This window comes from Podarcis tiliguerta (assembly GCF_965153285.1).
Source record: "Podarcis tiliguerta genome assembly, chromosome: 16".
NCBI classification, from domain to species: Eukaryota; Metazoa; Chordata; class Lepidosauria; order Squamata; family Lacertidae; genus Podarcis; species Podarcis tiliguerta.
The window spans coordinates 18158656-18177748 of NC_139549.1; the positions used below are offsets into that span (position 1 = coordinate 18158656).

Sequence of the window (19093 nt, forward strand, 5' to 3'; positions counted from 1 at the left end):
GAGATCCGTGAAGGAGAAATGAAGGGCGAGGAGGCAGGAGGAGGGCATGAAGGGCAAAGAGGAAAGGCAGCCACCCCGGGCCCTGCCAGGCAGAGAAACAGCTCCCACGTTTGCCTGGGCCCCCAAGGAGTGCCTGAAACCATTTTAGACACCTCAAGGGAGGAAAATACCCCAGCAGGACTGTAGCCGAGGCCTGGCTTCTGCCCTCTGCACGTTGATGGACGCTAAGTGTTTTGGCAGGACGGAGATCCTCTGTGCCCTTCAGGGTTCTGGTGGCCCAAGCTAGAACGGCTCCATGGGGTCACAGAGGTGGAAGGTCTCTCCAAGGCCGTTAGTACAACCCTCTGCTGACACAGGAAGGCGCCTCCTACAGCATCTCCAATAGGTGGCTATGAAGGCTTCAAGATTAAAAGCCTCTAACAAAGGAGAAAGCAGCCTGCTTCCCTATCCCAACTGCTCATATTGTCAGGAGGTCCAGCCTAACATTTATTGCAGAAACAGGCAGCCATCTTGAGCCTGAGGACCACATTTCATTTCGGGTGGCCTTCTGGGTTACATAGCCAAAGAGGCCAGAGGCAAAGGCGGGAGCAGCAGCAAATTGTTGACCTTGGTGCAATAAGCTAGTTTCCATACACACACACACCTCTGTCCACCATCCAGGTAATCGTGGGGCATCATCTGAATTCAGGGCACATTCTGGCCAGGCCAGAACATTCAAGGAGGGTAGGAAGCAGAGTTGGCATGGGATATGGTCTGTGCAGAGGGGCTGTGATGGAGGAGGAGGAGGAACTACCCATGGAGAATTCTGGGGGCCAGATTGAGAAGCCTGAAGGGCCACAATTACCACTCCCCCGGGCATGAGGTTCCTCATCCCTGGTGTATTTCCTACAAAGGGAGGTCCCTTGCTATAAGGGGGTGAAATCTATATAATAAAGGCCTCCACATTGCTGTCCTATTTATTTTTCTGTTTAGGTCCCCTTAGTGACACATAATATGTTCTCCCCTCATGTCTTCCAAGGAGCACAGCGAGACAGCAATGATGTCCTCCTTTTGTCTCACAACAAGCATGTGAGGTAGGCTAGGCTGAATGGCCCATCCCCTTCATGGATGGACGGGGGATTTGATGTTAGGTACCCCAGTCCTGGTCTGACACCCCACCCACCGTCTCTCATGAGAAACTTTCTCTCACACATGTGCATATGGATTTAAAAGCAGGGGTAGCTAACCTGTGGCCCCTTTGGCTATTATTGCTGGACTCCAGCTACCTTCATCACTGACCATTGAACATGCTGGCTGGGGCTGATGGGAGTTGGAGTCCAATGACATCTGGAGGGCACTGCGTTGTCTAGCCTTGGTTTAAAGCACAGTTACATATCCTTAATTCAAAACATCTATTTTAATCATCAGCTCCCTTTCCACCCATTACCTCCCCTCCCCTCCCCCCTCCCTGCCTGCCTGCCCACCCGCCTGATCTCCTGGCTTGTCTCCCTTAGAATTTCCATAGCAACAGGAGAAAACACACAAACGCAACAGCAACAACACAGTGCAGACAGTTGGCAAAACATTCGATTCCCTGCTTTCATGCAAACCCGCTTCCCAAAAGGAGGCCGCCGCCGCCACCACAATCACCACCATCATGAGGAAACAGCATCACAAAGAAAACATCCCCACTGGATGCGATGGTGGCCACCAACTTGGATGGCCTTAAAAGAGGGTTAGAGAAATTCATGGAGAAGGAGAAGGCTATAAGTGGCTACTTGCCAGGTTGGCTATGCATTGCCTTCAGTGGATTTCCCACCTTCGTCCGGTTGGCCACTGTGGGAGGCTAGACAGGCCTACCTTGTTCAGATACAACCAAAAAGGACGTGGGGAAAGTGTACAGGCAAAAGATTCCACCCCTTGGACATCCAAGGAAGCAGAGTGTCGGAAGACTCAGGACAGATAAAAGGAAGGACTTCTTCACCCAGTGCATAGATGAACTATGGAACTCCTTTCCACAGGAGGCAGTGATAGTCGCCAACATGGATGGCTTTAAAAGAGCATTGGACAAATTCATGGAGGACAAGGCTATCAGCAGCTACTGAGCCGTGATAGCTATGCTTTTGCCTCCATGGTCGGAAGCAGAATTATCATTATTGTTGTTGTAATTGTGTTTATGTACCACTTTTCAGTAGAAGTGACCCTCAAAACAGATTACATTAAAAATATATACTTCTTTTTTTTACTAATGACAGAACATAATTACAATAATAGTAAACTTTCCATATTATCAACGAAGAAGAAGAGGAGGAGGAGGAGGAGTTTGGATTTGATATCCCACTTTATCACTCCCTTTAAGGAGTCTCAAAGCGGCTGACATTCTCCTTTCCCTTCCTCCCCCACAACAAACACTCTGTGAGGTGAGTGGGGCTGAGAGACTTCGGAGAAGTGTGACTGGCCCAAGGTCACCCAGCAGCTGCATGTGGAGGAGCGGAGACGCGAACCCGGTTCCCCAGATTACGAGACTACCGCTCTTAACCACTACACCACACTGGCTCCTACAATAAAACCACAACAACCAGCACTACAGGAACACAAGGAGTTGCCTTATACTGAGTCAAACTATCTAGCTCTGTATTGTCTACTCTGACAGGAGTGTGGCTCTCCAGGATTTCAGGTAGAAGTTTCTCTCAACCCTTCCTGGAGATGTCAGGGACTGAATGTGGAACGTTCACCACTGAGCTATGCCTCTTTCCCAAACAAAACCATAAACCAAAACAGGTTCAAGGCTCCAAAACAGACTAACCACAGTGTGCCTTTGAATGCCAGTCACTGAGAATCGCAAGTGAGGATAGTTGTTGTTGAGATACAGTTCCTGTGAAGTTCCCCATGAAGAGGGATTGGACTATTAAGCCGCTCTGGGAATTGTAGTTCTGTGAGGGGAATAGGGGCCTCCTCTCAGCACCCTTAACAGATTACGGCTCCCTGAATTTGGGGGGGCAGGGAAGCCATGACTGTTTAAAATAGCATCATGGCACTTTAAATGTATTAGTGGCCTTAGCCACGTAGAAACACCTGCCCTCTGGCACAGCTTGAACTTTTGACAGCATTTCAAGGGGTCCCCAAATAACACAATTTTGGTAGAACACTGTTTTAATTATTTATATATTTTAAATAAAAATTGCACTATTTCACTTGAAAATATGGATGGACTGAAACAATAAGCTCACACAAACTCATTTCAAAACACCTGTTCATTCACCTGGCCATGTGGGTTGTCTCTCTCCCCCCCCCCCGTATATCCTATATTTCTGATTCCATTCCATCCCCAATCTGTCAGTTCATTTAACATACTTTATGCTCAGACAATTATGATAAATAATGAGACAAGATGGGGGGGGGGGAGGGAGTCAGGCAGGGCAACCATAGAAGAGGAACACGGTTGCTAAGGGGTTGCGTGGCAACTGGGAAAGTGTATGTCTCTCTTGTTTGGTGAGATATCTCTGGCTGGGATGACTGGGAGGGTGGCGAAAGGGCCACCTCAGGAGGGCAGGAAGCTGAGTTAGCAATACGATCCAATTGGTGGTTTCTAAACATGGGACCAGAGGGACACGGGTGGCGCTGTGGGTTAAAGCCTCAGTGCCTAGGGCTTGCCGATCGAAAGGTCGGCTGTTCGAATCCCCACGGCGGGGTGCGCTCCCGCTGTTCGGTCCCAGCGCCTGCCAACCTAGCAGTTCGAAAGCACCCCTGGGTGCAAGTAGATAAATAGGGACCGCTTACTAGCGGGAAGGTAAACGGCGTTTCCGTGTGCGGCTCTGGCTCGCCAGAGCAGCGATGTCACGCTGGCCACGTGACCCGGAAGTGTCTTTGGACAGCGCTGGCCCTTGGCCTCTTTGAGTGAAATGGGCGCACAACCCTAGAGTCTGTCAAGACTGGTCCGTAGGGGCAGGGGTACCTTTACCTTTACTAAACATGGGACCACACCACTAATTCTAGACGTTTCCCAAAGTGCAAACTGGGGAGTGGACAGTGGTCAGGAAGGTAAGAAGTACCGTATTTTTCGACCATAGGACGCACCTTGTTTTAGAGGGGGAGAACAAGAAAAAAATATCTCCCCCTCTCTGCTCAGTGCCCCTTCAGCGAAGCGGCAGGAGAAACGGAGCCCCTTCCATTTCTCCTCCCACTTCGCTGAAGGGGCGCTGCGCAGCTCTCCCTCTCTGCTGAAGCCAGGAGAGTCTTGCTCTCCCAGCTTCAGCAAAAGGAACCTGAAGCCTTGAGCACAGTGTGAGGTCCCACTGTGCTCCAAAGGCTTTAGGCGGCTATCCCTGAAGCCTGGAGAGAGAGAGGGGTCGGTGCGCACCGACCCCTCTCGCTCTCCAGGCTTCAGCGAAAGCAACATGTAGCCTCTGGAGTGCGGAGGGAGCACTCCCTCTGCGCTTCGGAGGCTTCGCGTTGCTATCGCTGAAGCCAAGGAGCCTGCATTCGCTCCATAGGACGCACACATATTTCCCCTTAATTTTTGGAGGGGGAAAAGTGCGTCCTATAGAGTGAAAAATACAGTAGATAGCAGCAGGAGCCATGGAAAACAACCACAGCATGTAGGAAGAGCGTGACAGGGTACATGGTAGGGACAAAGCAGAGCTTGGTGCAGGAAGCACATCCAATCTGCCATCTTGCAAAATCCACAGGTGGGCAACACCTTTGTTTCAGGGATGGAGAACCTGGTGTCCTCTAGCCGTTGCTGGACTGCTGCTCCCATAACTCATGACCGCTTGCCATGCTAGCAGGGACTGATGGAAACTGGAGTCCAAGAGCATCTAGAGAACACGAGTGTGGCAAAAAACAGCACAAAATGCCAGCAGCAGAAGATTCAGCACTGCCTCTCCTCAGACCAGGAAGGGAGCAGGGCAGGACTGGGGACTCTGATGTTGCTGGACTACAGCTCCCATAATTCCTGGCTGTTGGCCATTCTGGCTGAGGCTTATGGGAGCTGGAGTCCAATGAGGGCATCAGGTTTTCCCAACCCTGTCGGTAGGGAAGAAACTGCTTCCTAAGGATAAAAAGTATTATTGTTATTTACATTTGTGTACCGCCCTTCATCTGAAGGTCACAAGGAGGTTCACAACATAAAAATACAAAATGAAATCACAAAAGACATAATAAAAAGCGTAAGAAACCAATGACCTCCCTCATTTAAAAGGCCACAGAACATTAATCAGCCATAGAACATTAATCAGCTCAACACCTGGCTGAAGAGGAACGTTTTCACCAGGTGCCTAAAGATATGTAATGAAGGCGCCAGGTGAGACCCATCAGCACAGCTTCAATGCATCTTTTATCATGTGCAAACAAAAGCGTTATTCATACACACACACACACACCAAATGTTTTGAAATAGTTTGGGAACAACATATACTAGTGTGGGAATCTGCAAGGCTTTAGGTTACACCAAACCCTTCCTTTTGCCCAGCACAGAGTTCTGGGCACTTGCGCTGTTGTATCCCAAGAGAGCTGATGGGAGCTGTGGTCCAAAACATTTGGAAGGTGCCAGGTTGGTGAAGGTTGCATTAAGCCATCTAACCCAATTTTGTTGGCTCTTGCTGCCCGCAGCTCTCTGGGGTCTCAGGGGAGAGTAGTTCCCAGCCCTGGCTGTTCATAACCTGGGAAATTTACTGTGGACAACTGCTAAGTTACATGCAAAACCAGCCTCCCCCCAGCGGGGCGCTGGCTGGGGCTGATGGGACCTGTCATCCAGAACATCTGGAAGGCACTCAGCTGGGGGAAGGCTGGACATAGGCTGTGCCTCGAAGCTGCCTTGCGATGCAAACTTTTTTCTAAAATAGGGGTTGAAAAATCCATCACTCACCATCCTCGCCTCTTTCCCGTTTGAAGCAGGGTGCCCTTTTGACCTCCAACATCAGCTGCCGACTGGGAGAAAACGGATGCCAACCCTGCCAGCGATTACCGGTCCCCTTGGCCTCTGGTTCCCTGGATAATGATGCCACCTAGTGGAGCAACCTTCTCTGCAACACTTATTTGGAACGGGTGTTTTTCCATCTATCTCCTGTGCTTGTAATAGAGGCCACTTTTCTAAATTAGAGGTGAAACAGAGCCAATTTTCTGTTTTGGCATCAATGAGTTGTCTTTCAACGAAACTGTGTTATTGCTCATAGGAAACACTGGAGTCAGACTTATACAGAGTCAGACTATTGGGTTCATCTAGCTCAGCGTTGTCTGCACTGACTGGCAGCAGCTCTCCAGGGTTTCAAGCAGGGGACATCACCAGTGGGGACTGAGCCTGGGAGCTTCTGCACACAAAGCAGATGCTCTGACACGGAGCTATGGCCCTAATGGGTAGGGCTAGGGAGGTCGGGTGGCCCACAAATGGATACAGATGCTGCTTGTTTCTCTCCCTTTAAAAGGATTCGATCATTTTCTACACCAAATGACACTTTATCCCAAAGCAAATGCATTTATTTATTTAAGGCATTTATGTACCAGAACGATTAGCTTATCTAAGTGGTGCTAATTTAGCATTAGGGGAGAAGTTAAGTGAGTTTTTAAAATGCAAATCTGCATTTCAATCACAGTTAACGAAAGTGACTTTTGTTTGCCCCCCCCATCTAACATCCCAGGAATACAGAAGCAGTTGGAAAGCATGGGATAGAGATGGGAGGAAAAAACGTTAACTGCTTCACAATAGTAGTGTCTTTTTCACTCTATAAGACGCACCAGACCATAAGACGCACCTAGTTTTTGGAGGCGGAAAACAGGGGGGGGGGGGGAGGGAGAAATTCTGAATCCCAGAAGCCAGAACAGCAAGAGGGATCGCTGCGCAGCGCTCCCTCTTGTTGTTCTAGCTTAGCCGTGCAAAGCCTCTTCAGGGCAGCGGGATGAAGGCTCCCCCTGCCCTGAAGAGGCTTCGTGCGGCTAAGCTAGAACAGCAAGAGGGAGCACTGCGCAGCGATCCCTCTTGCTGTTCTGGCTTCTGGGATAGCTGCTCAGCCTGTATTTGCTCCATAAGACGCAGACACATTTTCCCTTACTTTTAAGGAGGGAAAAAGTGAGTCTTATTGAGCAAAAAATACGGTAATACACATAGCCATCTAAAGACAATTATGTCTGTGGTCTAAATTTATCTAGCTCAGTGGTTCTCAAACTTTTTTCTCTGGGCCACATTTTCAGAATAAAAACTTGCTCACGCCACACCTATTTTTTTTAATATAAGAACAACACTGGAAAACACAACTAGGATTGTCCTAAGTATCACTTGATGCTCTTGCTCTCAGTTTGAAGAGATACCTATCCATATTCTGCAAATTAATATATATATATATATATATATATTTACTATACCATACTACACTGAAATGTCTTCATGTTTCTTTGGTTGTCCCTGAATCTTCACACCACACTTGCCATCCTCTTTTGCCACGCTGTTTGAGAACCACTGATCTAGCTCCATCACTGACTATATTTCCCATCAGCCCCAGCCAGCACAGCTGTAGCTGCTGATGGGCTTTGTAGTCTAAAGCACCTGGAATGAAGACACTTGGTGAAGGCTGAACTAAGTAACACTCAAGAGGCAGACTAAACCCTTCCTATACCGAAGGAACCTTTTCACTCTCTGGGGTAAATGCTAGTAAAATAATTGTGGTCCAAAATGGCCATGCCAGCTGGGGTCAATGGGAGTTGTTGTCAGAAGCATCTAGAGGGAACCAGGTTGACAAAGGCTGTCCCAAGCACTCATCTTTGAAACTCTATTAAGAGTGAATTATGACCCACAAATTAAATAAAATTCTATTTATTTTCAAATCCATTGAATATATAACTTTAAAAAAAGCCTATTAGACTTCCACTAGTTCAGCAATTACATAAACCAAATCTAAATGCTGCTGAATGGTGGAATATATCTTAAAGCAGCAATAATGATATAACCCAGCAGCTGACAGCATTAATGCAAACTAGATATCATAATTAAACATTTGCCGGTCAATACTTGGATTTCCAGAGATCAGGCAGGGGCCCTTAATTTTCAGTATTTTTGCAATAGCATTCCAAGCATTATTTTAAAAGATGCACTGATATAAATAACTGTTTTTAAAAAGCACACTGGAATTTTAAAAAAACAACAGTTGAGGGTCTTTGGTATCTCTAATAAGTCTATTGGAACTTATTTTCTGTTGTAGTTGCATCAAAGAAGGAAGTAACACAGACACATATGGAATCAGTAGAAATCAGAGAAACAGAAAAACAGAATAGGAATGAAATTTTCCTGGTGTGTAAAATTTCCATCCATCACTAATTGGGGAGTGTATGGTTGACTCTTCATCAGAGACTGGCTGTTGAAGGATTGCAGAGAATGGTTTCCTCCAATCTGGTGCACTCCAGATGTTTTGGACTATTGATCCCAGCATGCACTGGCTAGGGCCAATGGGAGCTGTAGACCAAAACATCTGGAGGGCATCAGGTTGAGGAAGGCTGGCACAGGGCCAGCATAAATATCCCCCTCTCCTCTCTGATAAATCCAGCCTTATTTGCGTCTAGTGACTCTACATGGGGGCCCCCTATTATTATGGAAGACCCCACTGTACAAGCAAATTCCCAGCACATTGTAAACGATCCCAGAGAGAACAGTTCTAGCTTAGGCTTCTCCCTGAGATACAAGCATTCTACATGCCAGGATTAAAAGAAAACAAAAATTTGTGCAGATAAGCACCCAGTCCTGTCTTTCTGAAGTGGTCCAGCCCGGATGCAGGTTGACCACCACCCCAGTGAGAATTCAGCCAGAATCAGGAATTTTCAGTTGATGATTGTGGGCTTGCTTGCGGTTCAACACAAAAGCACTGTGAGCACCACTGTCTCTCTGGTACCACCGTGCTACGCCTAGAAGACATTGGTGCCCATTTGACCTTCAGGCCTTCAGTTATTTCTTGAAAAACTTCTTATTGAGGAGGAAGATCAGGAGGTTGACGTTGATTCTGGCTTTGTCAAACATTTTCATGATGGCGACACCCTCATACTGGAGCTGGAGGAGGTCCTGAGAAAGAGCAGGTATGGAGAGAGGAAAGTCAGCCGCATTTAAGTGTGGTAGCGTCTGCCCTATGGAACTCCCTGCCTATTGATACAGGCAGGCACCTTCACTGTACTCTTTGGCTCTTGCTAAAAAAATTGTTTGTTTCAACAAGCCTACCCAGATGTTGTTGTGTGTTTTAGTCTGCTTTTTTGCTGATTTTAGTCTTTAAAAATGTTTTAAATTGCCTTCAGATTTAGAAGGCGATTAATAAATAAATTATAATAGCAATAAAGCACACTACCTTGAGCTCCTTGGAAATAAACATGAGAATGGAACCTAGAATTGCACACTGGCAATGTTATAATTTGAGCAAAAGGACAGCTCTGCCAGCTCCTTACCTGGTAGTGGAGCTGAAACTTCTCCATGTCAACTCCCATAAATTTTGCCTTCACCTGGAACTTGCCAGCTTCACCGCAAGGGATTATTTCAAATATCACATTCCTGAGTCTGGGAAAAGAGGGAGGAGGGGGGGAAATGATGGCAATTTTAAAACCATAGAGGAGAAAGAGGGCAACTGGAGGTCAGGATCCTGGGATAATTCTTGGTACCAAGTGACAGCATGGAATAGTGGCTAGTGGTTTGGCTTTCAGCAGTGAACAAATCGAACTCGGCCACCAAATGCATGCTCCGCCACTGAGCTAAAGCCCTTCCTTATGGAACAGAAACTCTGATTTCATGCAAGCTTGCTGGTTCGACCTTAGACGGCTCACACCAGCAGACCACGCAAACGAGCTGGCAGCCAAGTTCAAGAACCAAAACTCTGGGGAGAGGCTGGTTACAAAAGCCTGAGAGCATGGAGAGAGGAGCTGTAGTTTCCATTGGATGGAACTGGAGAGGGCAGGAGGCGCCTGGACTTACTGGCTGGCTGGCAGGTCTTCAATCTCCAGCAAAACACCTTTCTCAAAGAGGCGGGCTGCTGTGTAATGTAAGGTTGCCTGTTTCTTGCTGGGCCTGTAAAAGAAAGGGATATGCATGGTGTTTGTAGACAGGGCCTTTTTAACAACCCTAATAGTCCCTTCCGACTCTGCCCATCTACTTGCCCCCTTTACTGAACACAAGCCAAGCCAGAGGATGCCTCAACTGCTGGTGTAGCCCAGGGCTGGCTAGTCCTTTTAGGCCAGACGGTCACCCGCACCCTTGGCCAACCCCTGGGGGGAGGTTCATGCAGGCCATCCCCCCACCCTCATACACACTCTTTCTCACATATACAGGATTATAAAATTATAAAAACCATACAATAAAAGCAGTAGTAAAAATATACGAAGAAAACTCTTTGGCAAGGATATACAGTCGGACCTTGGATTTCAAACGCCTTGGCTCCCGAACAAATCGGCTGCTGAACGATTGAAATATGGAAGTGAGTGTTCTGGTTTTTGAACAATTTTTGGAAGCCGCACCTTGGTTTTCGAATGGTTTCGAGGGTTGAACAGACTCCCAGAACGCATTCTGTTAGAGAACCAAGGTACGACTGTATACAGCAGGGGGAGGGGAAAAATAACTCCGGGCCCAAGTGCCACAATTGGCCCTCCAAACAGCTCTATCCAGCCCTAAGGATTCTCTCCAGCCACTCCCCCACGCCAAACTCGCCCTGCTTTGTGCCCCCCCCCTCAAGTGCTTTGGCCTGGCCAGAATGTATGAGTGTAGGTAGCATGAGCAACTGAATTCAGATGGAAGTGAGATTTATTCATTTCATTTTATTGATTAAATTTATATCGTGTCCTTCATCAGAAGATCTCGGGGATTTTCACAGAATTAAAAAAATAGATGATAGAAAATGAAGGTGCCAAGGACAGAGTGGCAATTACCTAAAAGCAAAGTCCTTAAGGAAGCCCCATTGCAGTAATCCAACATGAAGGTTACCAGGGCATAGATACCCTTGGCCACATTACATTTTGCCAGGGACCTGATGCAAGCGGAGAACAAGCCCTGAGTTACAGCCTGCACACGCACACAATTTCTGGCTCAGGTGCATCAGTTACAAGCCTGAGATTAATACCAGGCTTACTTGTTTCTAGCTGCCAGGTTGTCCAGACATGTCCGGATGTACTGGTTGTAGTAGTCAACCTGCTCCTCAAAAAACATCCTCTTGGTGCTGAGACTGTGCAGAGTCTGGCGCAGCTTGGCCAGCTCCATCTTGCGCTGTTGTCGGTACTTCCTCTGGTTGCGGATGTCCTATGGGCGAGAAGGGCAGGGTATGTGCAAAGGAGATTTGGCCCAGCATAAGCTGAGACCGTTGGAAGCATACAAAGCAATTATTTCTCTCCTCCTTGTTACGCTGCATTCATTTTCCTCCCAGTTCTGTTCCTTAACCTTCTTTGCTATCCTTACTGGGGTTGTTGTTATTTCATAGCTGCCTTTGATGTAGTCAGCCCATTGGCCCTTCTAGCTCAGTACTGTCTACACTGGCTGGCAGCAGCTCTCCAGGGTTTCAGGCAGGGAGTATTTCCAAGCAGTGTTAGAAACTGAGATGTGAAATCTAGGAGCTAAATGGCACCTTAAGCCTAGGTTATGGGCACTGCAATGGAGTGCTTAGGTGTGCTTTTTTAAAAACAAGAATGCAAAGCTGAAAATGAACGAACTGCAGCTGAAATCTTATGTTCACTTTTCACATGGTCCTCATCTGAAGACTGCAAAAAACAAAGCCATACTTCCCCTGCCTGCCCACTAATATTCTTATGAAGGGCCCTCCTCTAGTCTTCAGAGAGTGGCTGGAAGTGGGGAGGCAGAAAAAGGTCCTCCTTTTCTACCAGCAGTGGCAAGTTTTAATCTGAAATCTTAGGCTCAGTACTGTGTCCAGAGCTCAGAAATGGCTCGCGCTAGTGAAATTCCCTGTCGCAAAGCGCGCTTAGAACAATGGGAGTTTTGAATGCTGTTTCCAAATCTCACTTGGAGATGCTGCTGGGAATTGAACCTGGGACTTTCAGCAAGAAAAGTAGATGTTTGCCCACTAAGCCAAAGCCCTTCCCCAAAGTGGACTGTCCTGCTTTGTTGGCTAGAAAGAGATCTAATGAGCACCCTCCAGATGGTTTGGACGACAACTCCCATCAGCCACAGCATTATATGGCTGTGCCGACAGGGACCTGCAGTTCCAAACAACTTGAGGGTACCAGGGAGGTGAAGGCAGATAGATCCATCCCAGCAATAAAAAATATTTTGCCCCTTGTGATGCATGGTACATCTTCTCCATTTGCTGCTCATTGTCTCATTCTTCCCTTGAGATTTCTCAGGCACAGAGCCCTGCATACCTTGGCCATCTCATTGATTATGTCCTGGTACTGGTTGGCAGAGTCCACCATGCCCAGGCTCTCAAGACGCCGCAGATTCTTGAGGATGATCCGCTGCTTCTCTGCTATTGAGAGGTGGCTGTTACTGACCAGAGTGTGGTTGCATCTCAGCTTGTCTGGGGCTTGGGCATTGCATAAGGCCCTTCTCTTCATAAGGTGGTGGTGGAGGGCTTCCTGGAGAGAAAAAGAAGACCGGCTCATGCTTTTCTACTTACGCTAAAGGGAAAATATTTCACAGTAGGTAGGAAGGGAGAGTGGTGCCTTGCCAATGTCCTGCATGATGTGTTTTATTAGCTTTAAAGCTGCATTGATGGCCAATCATTACATGCTGAATTTCACTTACTAAGAGTGAGAAATGGTCTCATGATCATTCAGATAGCCTGGTACAAAAACAGTTTTTTCTCCCCAACTGCATACACTCAAGATTTACTTGCAAATATTTATCCATCCAGAAATTGATTTTGTTTTTAACAACTTAAAAACCTTTTGGCTGTGCCTTCCATTTTCTGCAATACACACAGGCACCTATGTTGCAGAACGGACTTACCTGATCCTCTGACGCCTTCGTCTGCAGCATCTCCACAAGAGAATCGCCAGGTTGGAACTGGATCACATCGACCAGCATCTGCTTAGTGCTTTAAAAGATAGAAGAAAATAGAGATCCAGTTTTGGTATCTGCAGAGAAAGGACATTTTCACTCGCCCCACCTCCCCCGAGCATTTCCCAAACCAATAGTGGGGGGGGGGGTAAGAGCGGGGGGGAAAGCACACCTGGCAACCAATGTGCCCATGGGCAGCCGAGTCTAAAAAGTTCAAGACACAAATTTTCACGGCCCTCTAGCGGCTTTTGTGGCTCATTTACCAGATGTAATGTATTCAGCGGTAACTCTGGAAGTGTATACTTGATTCTGACCAAACTAAGCCTGCTGGTGAAATAGCTTGTCATTATTTTCAGCTCTCCCACCCCACTACAATTACTGTGCTTTAATGCAGGATAGTTGCTTTATCATTCCAGCTGGAGATCTCTATGAAACCTCAGCAAACAGGAGTCGAGGGTCTGCTTTGCATGCCCAGGTTAATTTGTTGGAATTTCTAGTTAAAACTACCATGGAAATAAGGGCTGAAAAATACTGTATTCCTTTGGCTGAGCCACTACCTATCAGCGTTGACCAGCCTCCACCAATATCATACTCTCCAGATGTTTTGAACCACAAGTTCCATCAGCCCCAGCCAACATGGCCTACACGCTGGACTACAGCTTTGCCAGCTGGAGTGAAGGGGAGTTGTGGTCCAAAACATCTAGACAACACTAGGTTGGGCAAAGCCTGATGTTCAGCAGTACTGAGCTTAATGGACAAATGAGCTGACTCAGTCTAAAGCATCTTCTTACATTCACAGCAAAATAGGATTGACAGGCACCTGGGCAAGGACATCTCTTCTTTAGGCAAAATTTCACACTGGGTTGTTGGAACAAGAACCAGGATCTTAGGCATGGGATTTTGGCTCTAACCCTGCACAAATTTAGGCAGCTTCCTGGGAGCACCTAGATTATATATCTTGCCCAGGAAGTCAATTCACACGCAAACATCATTTTTCTGTTTGGGCGGGTTTGCTTGTAATTTTCTGCCAGTTACAAAAATGATAGTGATGCACTCTGCCCTGTCTCTGACATTATTTAATATTCAAAAGGTTTCAGGTCTTAAAATGTGGGCGTGTCCATTGTTTACTCTATCACTTTCTTGATGGTTATTATTCATTGCAATTCTAACTATTCTTCCTGTATGAGCCCAAAGTGGTTATGCATCATCCTTTTTAAAAAGGCTTTTGCTATAATTGATACACCTAAAACTATCTCTTTAAGATATAGAAACAGCCTCATGTTGCTGAGTCCTCAGATAGCATTCGTATCCCAAAAGCCAGGGTAGGCCTGTTACAATGCAGTCATCCACCCACCTCAACAGCAAGCTTTCCGTATCCTTTCCCCCCTCAATATTGGCCTCCGCCACATCAAATTTGTTGCCAAGGATGAGTGAAATTTCCGTCTTGGCGAGCTGAGTCAGAGTTTGCTCCGAAGTCCCATTGGCTCCGTGTCCCACACTGTCGCCTGCAAATAATTATAAAACGAACATCAATAATATAAAATAAGAAAAATCAGAAGTACCGCTAGCTATCGCAGCTTCAGATTAAACCTCGGCATCTCCAAAACAATTCACAGCAATATAATCCAACTCTTTCCTTCTAGTCTTTTTTTTTTGCTGCCAGTGCAAAAAAGAGCCACTTTTTGTATCACGAAGCCACTTGTGTCACTCAAAAGAAATTTGATTGTTTCTACCAAGGCATTCCTGTTTCAGTATGTCAGCAAAGGTTTCAGAAATCTCTCTTGGAATCCCATATAAAGGACAGATCAACAGACAGTGAACGGCATATTCCACCTGATATTGGCCACAAATACTGCGAGAAAGAAATATTTTTACAAATGAAAAGTAAGTCTTTACTCATGTGTGCAAATGAATAGACAGGGGCCTCAATGTACAGGAAGGGTTGTGGGTAAGCCTGCAGAGGATTGAACTATACTTTATTCTTTTACTTCCCTACCCAGTCCTTATCAGTGATCTCTCCCCCTCCTATCACAGGGACTGTTCAAGACAGCACTTCTATTGCCAATACCCCCACATTCTTAGGAGTGTTAACTGGGTTATCATTCTGGCAACATGCATCTGATGAAGTGGTCTATGATTCATGGAAGTTTATGCCACAATAAATGTGTTAGTCTTTAAGGTCCCACAAGTCACTCTCGTCGCTTTTCCTGCAAGAGAGACCAGCACAACTATCCCTCTGGAAAATGTAATTTGTCAAGTTGAAATTTGTGCTGTGCTTTACCCATTAGAGACTGGATGGTGGGCAAGCCTCCAAGGTCTTCTAGAAGTTCGTGTAGAGGGTCTCGAGGATCAGGAGCCACAGAATGCTGGTGCTCCAGCAGCAACTATCAAATCACCAAAGGCAGAGAGAAGGGCAGAGATGAAAGGCCATAAATGCATTGCTTGTTTATTTATGTGCATAAATATCTTAGGCTGCTTTTCTGCCAAAAAGGCATTCAAAGAAACATACAAGGACACCAGAATAAAATAAATGCAGAATGCTTGAAAGCACCAATTAACCAATATAATATAAAATGCTATTTTAAAAACAGATGTAAAAATCCAGTTTAAAAAGGGAACAGGAGTTTGAGCAAAAATGGAACAGGGGAAGTGAAATAAAAATTCATCAAGAATAAGGTAGCCAACTGAACTCATTGCCACAAGAGGGTGCTATGACAGCAAATACAAAAGCATCAATGGCACAGTTAATTACTAATATCCACAGAAAATGATAGCTTAGTGTGAACAAGTAAACCTGAAGTATCCCAGAGTGAAGACCACAGCCACATCACTCTTCCCCCAGTGCTGTTGCTACTGGGCTACCGGGCACTAAACCATGGTTTGGTTTAAGGTAACATCTGAACCCAGGATCATGGTTTATGAATGGCAAATCAAGAACAATAAAATTGTGGCTCAGTCGGGTAGCACAGTAGCATCAGAACCAGGCAGGAGCACTGCTGCCGCGATCTTTACTCCAGAAACCCACAGGTTTGAATGTTCCTTCTAAAGTTCCAGCCCTTCTCAACCTTGGGCCCCCAGATGTTTTTGGCCTACAACTCCCATCATCCCTGACCACTGGTCCTGTCAGCTAGGGATCATGGGAGTTGTAGGCCAAAAACATCTGGGGACCCAAGGTTGAGAACCACTGTTTGGCTCAGTGTTTTCTGTGAAGCATTTGTTAATAACTTCATTGTGCATAGTTTGGATCAGTGGTTCCCAAAGTAGATAGACAGATAGATAGAGTGGTGAATGGCACTATTTAGCAGGAAGAAACTCCAATAAAAATCCTTGTTATTACCTATTTTCACATGGCTGTTTATTTGTATATCTTTAAAAATTTTATATATCTGGATGTTTTATGATGGCCTATATTTGTAATGCCTAATAAAGGTTTGGCTAAGGAAGTAAGTAAGTAAGTAAGTAAGTAAGTAAGTAAGTATAATTTCACCCCCTCACCTTATGTGTGTTAATTAGCTCCCCAACTGTTATGTAGACCACTGGCTTTGTGATGGCCACCATCTCTGAATACTTGTCAATATTAAACCTCTCTTCTGGTTCAGGGACAGAACAGGCAGCACTGATGAATCTTCTAGAAGGTGCAGAATGAAAAACCAAATCAAACCATGAAGGGTGTCCCCCTCCCCACACACTCAGGCTCAAGTCGGGTCGTTTACTTCAAGGCTAGGATATTTGGAGGCCTGACACTCTCCATGATGCCTTTAATTCAATGCAGCCATGCATAAAAGCCCATACATTTGATTCTTTACTAGTCTGACGTAACATATTAGTGGCTTAAGGTAAAGGTGGGAAGACTTCAGACTTGCAGGATCTAATCTTTTTCTCATCAATCAACCAACAAAACAAAAAAACCAAGCAGCAGAGCAGCACAGGGATCAGGTGCAATGTAACTAGCTGATGCTCCCATTTTACAGATAGAAACATAAAGGCCAAGAGAAAAAAAATTAGTAGAAAGCTAGCCAGTGAAGCTTTTGTATGTTCAATCTTAACTTCCAAATATCTTTAGGAAATTGATTAATAAGAACGCAGGAAGCTGCCTTACACTGAGTCAGACCATTGGGTCCATCTAGCAGAGTACTGTCTGAACTGACTGGCAGCAGCTCTCCAAGGTTTCAGGCAGGAGTCTCTCTCAGGCTGACCACTGGGGGGCTGAATATGGGACCCTACTCCACACCCCTACAACTCTCTATCCTCCTTCCAGCCAAGCAAGAGATAGGATCACAGTTCAAGAGCACATTCTAGTCAGGCAAAAGCACCCAAAGAGGGCGTGGAACAAGGCCTGTGAGAGCCCCAAGGGCCAAGCAGAGAGGTGCCCATTGTTTCCAGGCCTCATTCCACTCAGCAGTTCTTCAAACCAACCTGAATTTGAGGTGGGTTTCCTCTAGGTACTGGTTCACTACCCGCAAGTGGCTGTTTTCCCCTTCAAAGAGTTGGTTGGCAGCGGCGTGCTGCAAGACCTTTGCAATGGAGCCCAGGTTGCGCCTGTGGTCGGGGTGGAGCGCTACCCCAGCCGAGACGTCAACAATATCAAAGCCATCAGGGGCCACCACAGCCGGGTTCATGAAACGATAGTAGAGCAGGTTCCCAACAACCTAGGAGAGGGGTTGGCCGACTGTGTTAAACATTTACAACTGAGCAGGGTTGCCTTCATTAGAGCCCAACATTTTAAAGCTTCCATCCCAAGCAGAATTGAATAACTGATAATATTTGTTTAACGTATTATACTATGGTGTGGGGAGGCCATTTTTTTCTGCCAAAATGCCAGGACTACATCGGTACATCTTCTTTCTCTCAGCCTTGTTGTCAAGTCCTCGATTCCCGCCATTTCTCCTTGCCCTTTTCAATTTCCCTCTGATTATTTTTAAAGGAATGATTAAAAACAGAACAACAGGCAGTACTCATAATGTAGTACTATAAATCTTAGACCCAAGTCCTGCCTTCGAGAAGCCGAGGGTCAGAAGAATACAAAATGGCTAGTGTGGCAGCCATCTTAAAAGTCACTTCTCGGCGCGGCTGCAGAAAGCATTTGGCCCACGCTAACGCACCCCAGAAACCGCAACTCAAACTCTTGTCCTGCTGATTACGGCCATCCGTCCCTCAAGGCCATAAATACACCCACCTTGTAGATCTCGTCCTCTGTCGAATTTGGAAACTTCTCTCGTAAGGACGTCTTCAAGACTTTGGCAATGTAGCGCATCCCATAACTAGAGGGGAGGGCAGAGGGAGAGCAAAGTGTCCATTATAGTGAAAACTGTAGCTCATATTCATATTCGTCATTTTCATAAGGATACAAGACCCTGATTTATCTCCTCAGTACTACTTCTGCACCTGGGGAGCTCAGATAAATTCTATGCTTTAAAGACAAATTCTAGCACTAGGTTTACAGAAAGCATAGGCATGGGATGTGGGGGGTTGTGAGGAGCGGAGAAGGAGAATCCCTGCAAGGTGAGGGGTGTAAGGCTGGTGGCTTGTATGATGCAAAAACTCAAGGAAGGGAAGCAGCGTAAGGCGGCTGGATTTCTAAGATGGGATGGAAAGCTGGGCGGCCATCTTGTTTCCCCCTGTGATGACCGAGCAAAGTGAATCATAAAAACACACACGAAACAACAAGAAATTCATACGGAATTTGGTCCACAGAAGATGTAATGGCCGAGAGGAACTTGTCTGTCACCGCCAGGAGATTGCGGATGGAAATGTCCAACCTCCTCTGCACCTCAGGGTGACCCAGGGCTTGCTCAGGGCTGACATCGTACGGGAGATTACTGTGGAAACACACAAATGCATTCCAGGCTTCATCCAAAACCAACCAAACAACAAGAAAGACATGAGTTGAAATGCCCCCTTTTTCAGGGTAGCAGATTAGACCTGGGAGCTCAAATCCCGCACTAGGCCACAAAGCTCACCGGGGGACCTTGTAATTGTTGTAATCCACCCTCAATTCAACCACTTCCTTCCTCTGACCTCCCCCTCAGCCCAGGGAGGAGAAGGAGAGAACCCCGCAACCCCTCCTTCCCAAAAGATCATTTGACTTTCGCAGGAAGATTTCCTTTATTTATTTAGAAAAATTCATACACCTTTTAATCCAGGAGCTCTCTAAAG

General features: G+C 46.3%; 1 protein-coding gene across 5 annotated transcripts in view; it reads right to left on the reverse strand.

Annotated features, from left to right (window-relative positions):
* Positions 1 to 7767: 7767 nt before the first annotated feature.
* The window catches only part of IQGAP3 (IQ motif containing GTPase activating protein 3), a 41400-nt gene continuing 30074 nt past the window's right edge, over positions 7768 to 19093 (reverse strand). For all 5 annotated transcript variants that reach the window (XM_083417255.1, XM_083417254.1, XM_083417256.1 and 2 more), the window contains 12 exons: positions 18616 to 18756; positions 18114 to 18198; positions 17354 to 17586; positions 16433 to 16565; positions 15219 to 15321; positions 14292 to 14442; positions 12887 to 12974; positions 12301 to 12513; positions 11061 to 11227; positions 9914 to 10006; positions 9394 to 9502; positions 7768 to 9019 (listed from right to left, as the gene is read on the reverse strand). In XM_083417255.1, coding sequence (XP_083273381.1) covers positions 8906 to 9019; positions 9394 to 9502; positions 9914 to 10006; positions 11061 to 11227; positions 12301 to 12513; positions 12887 to 12974; positions 14292 to 14442; positions 15219 to 15321; positions 16433 to 16565; positions 17354 to 17586; positions 18114 to 18198; positions 18616 to 18756 — 1630 coding nt within the window. In that variant the 3' untranslated portion in view covers positions 7768 to 8905. The remainder of the gene's footprint in view (positions 9020 to 9393; positions 9503 to 9913; positions 10007 to 11060; positions 11228 to 12300; positions 12514 to 12886; positions 12975 to 14291; positions 14443 to 15218; positions 15322 to 16432; positions 16566 to 17353; positions 17587 to 18113; positions 18199 to 18615; positions 18757 to 19093) is intronic.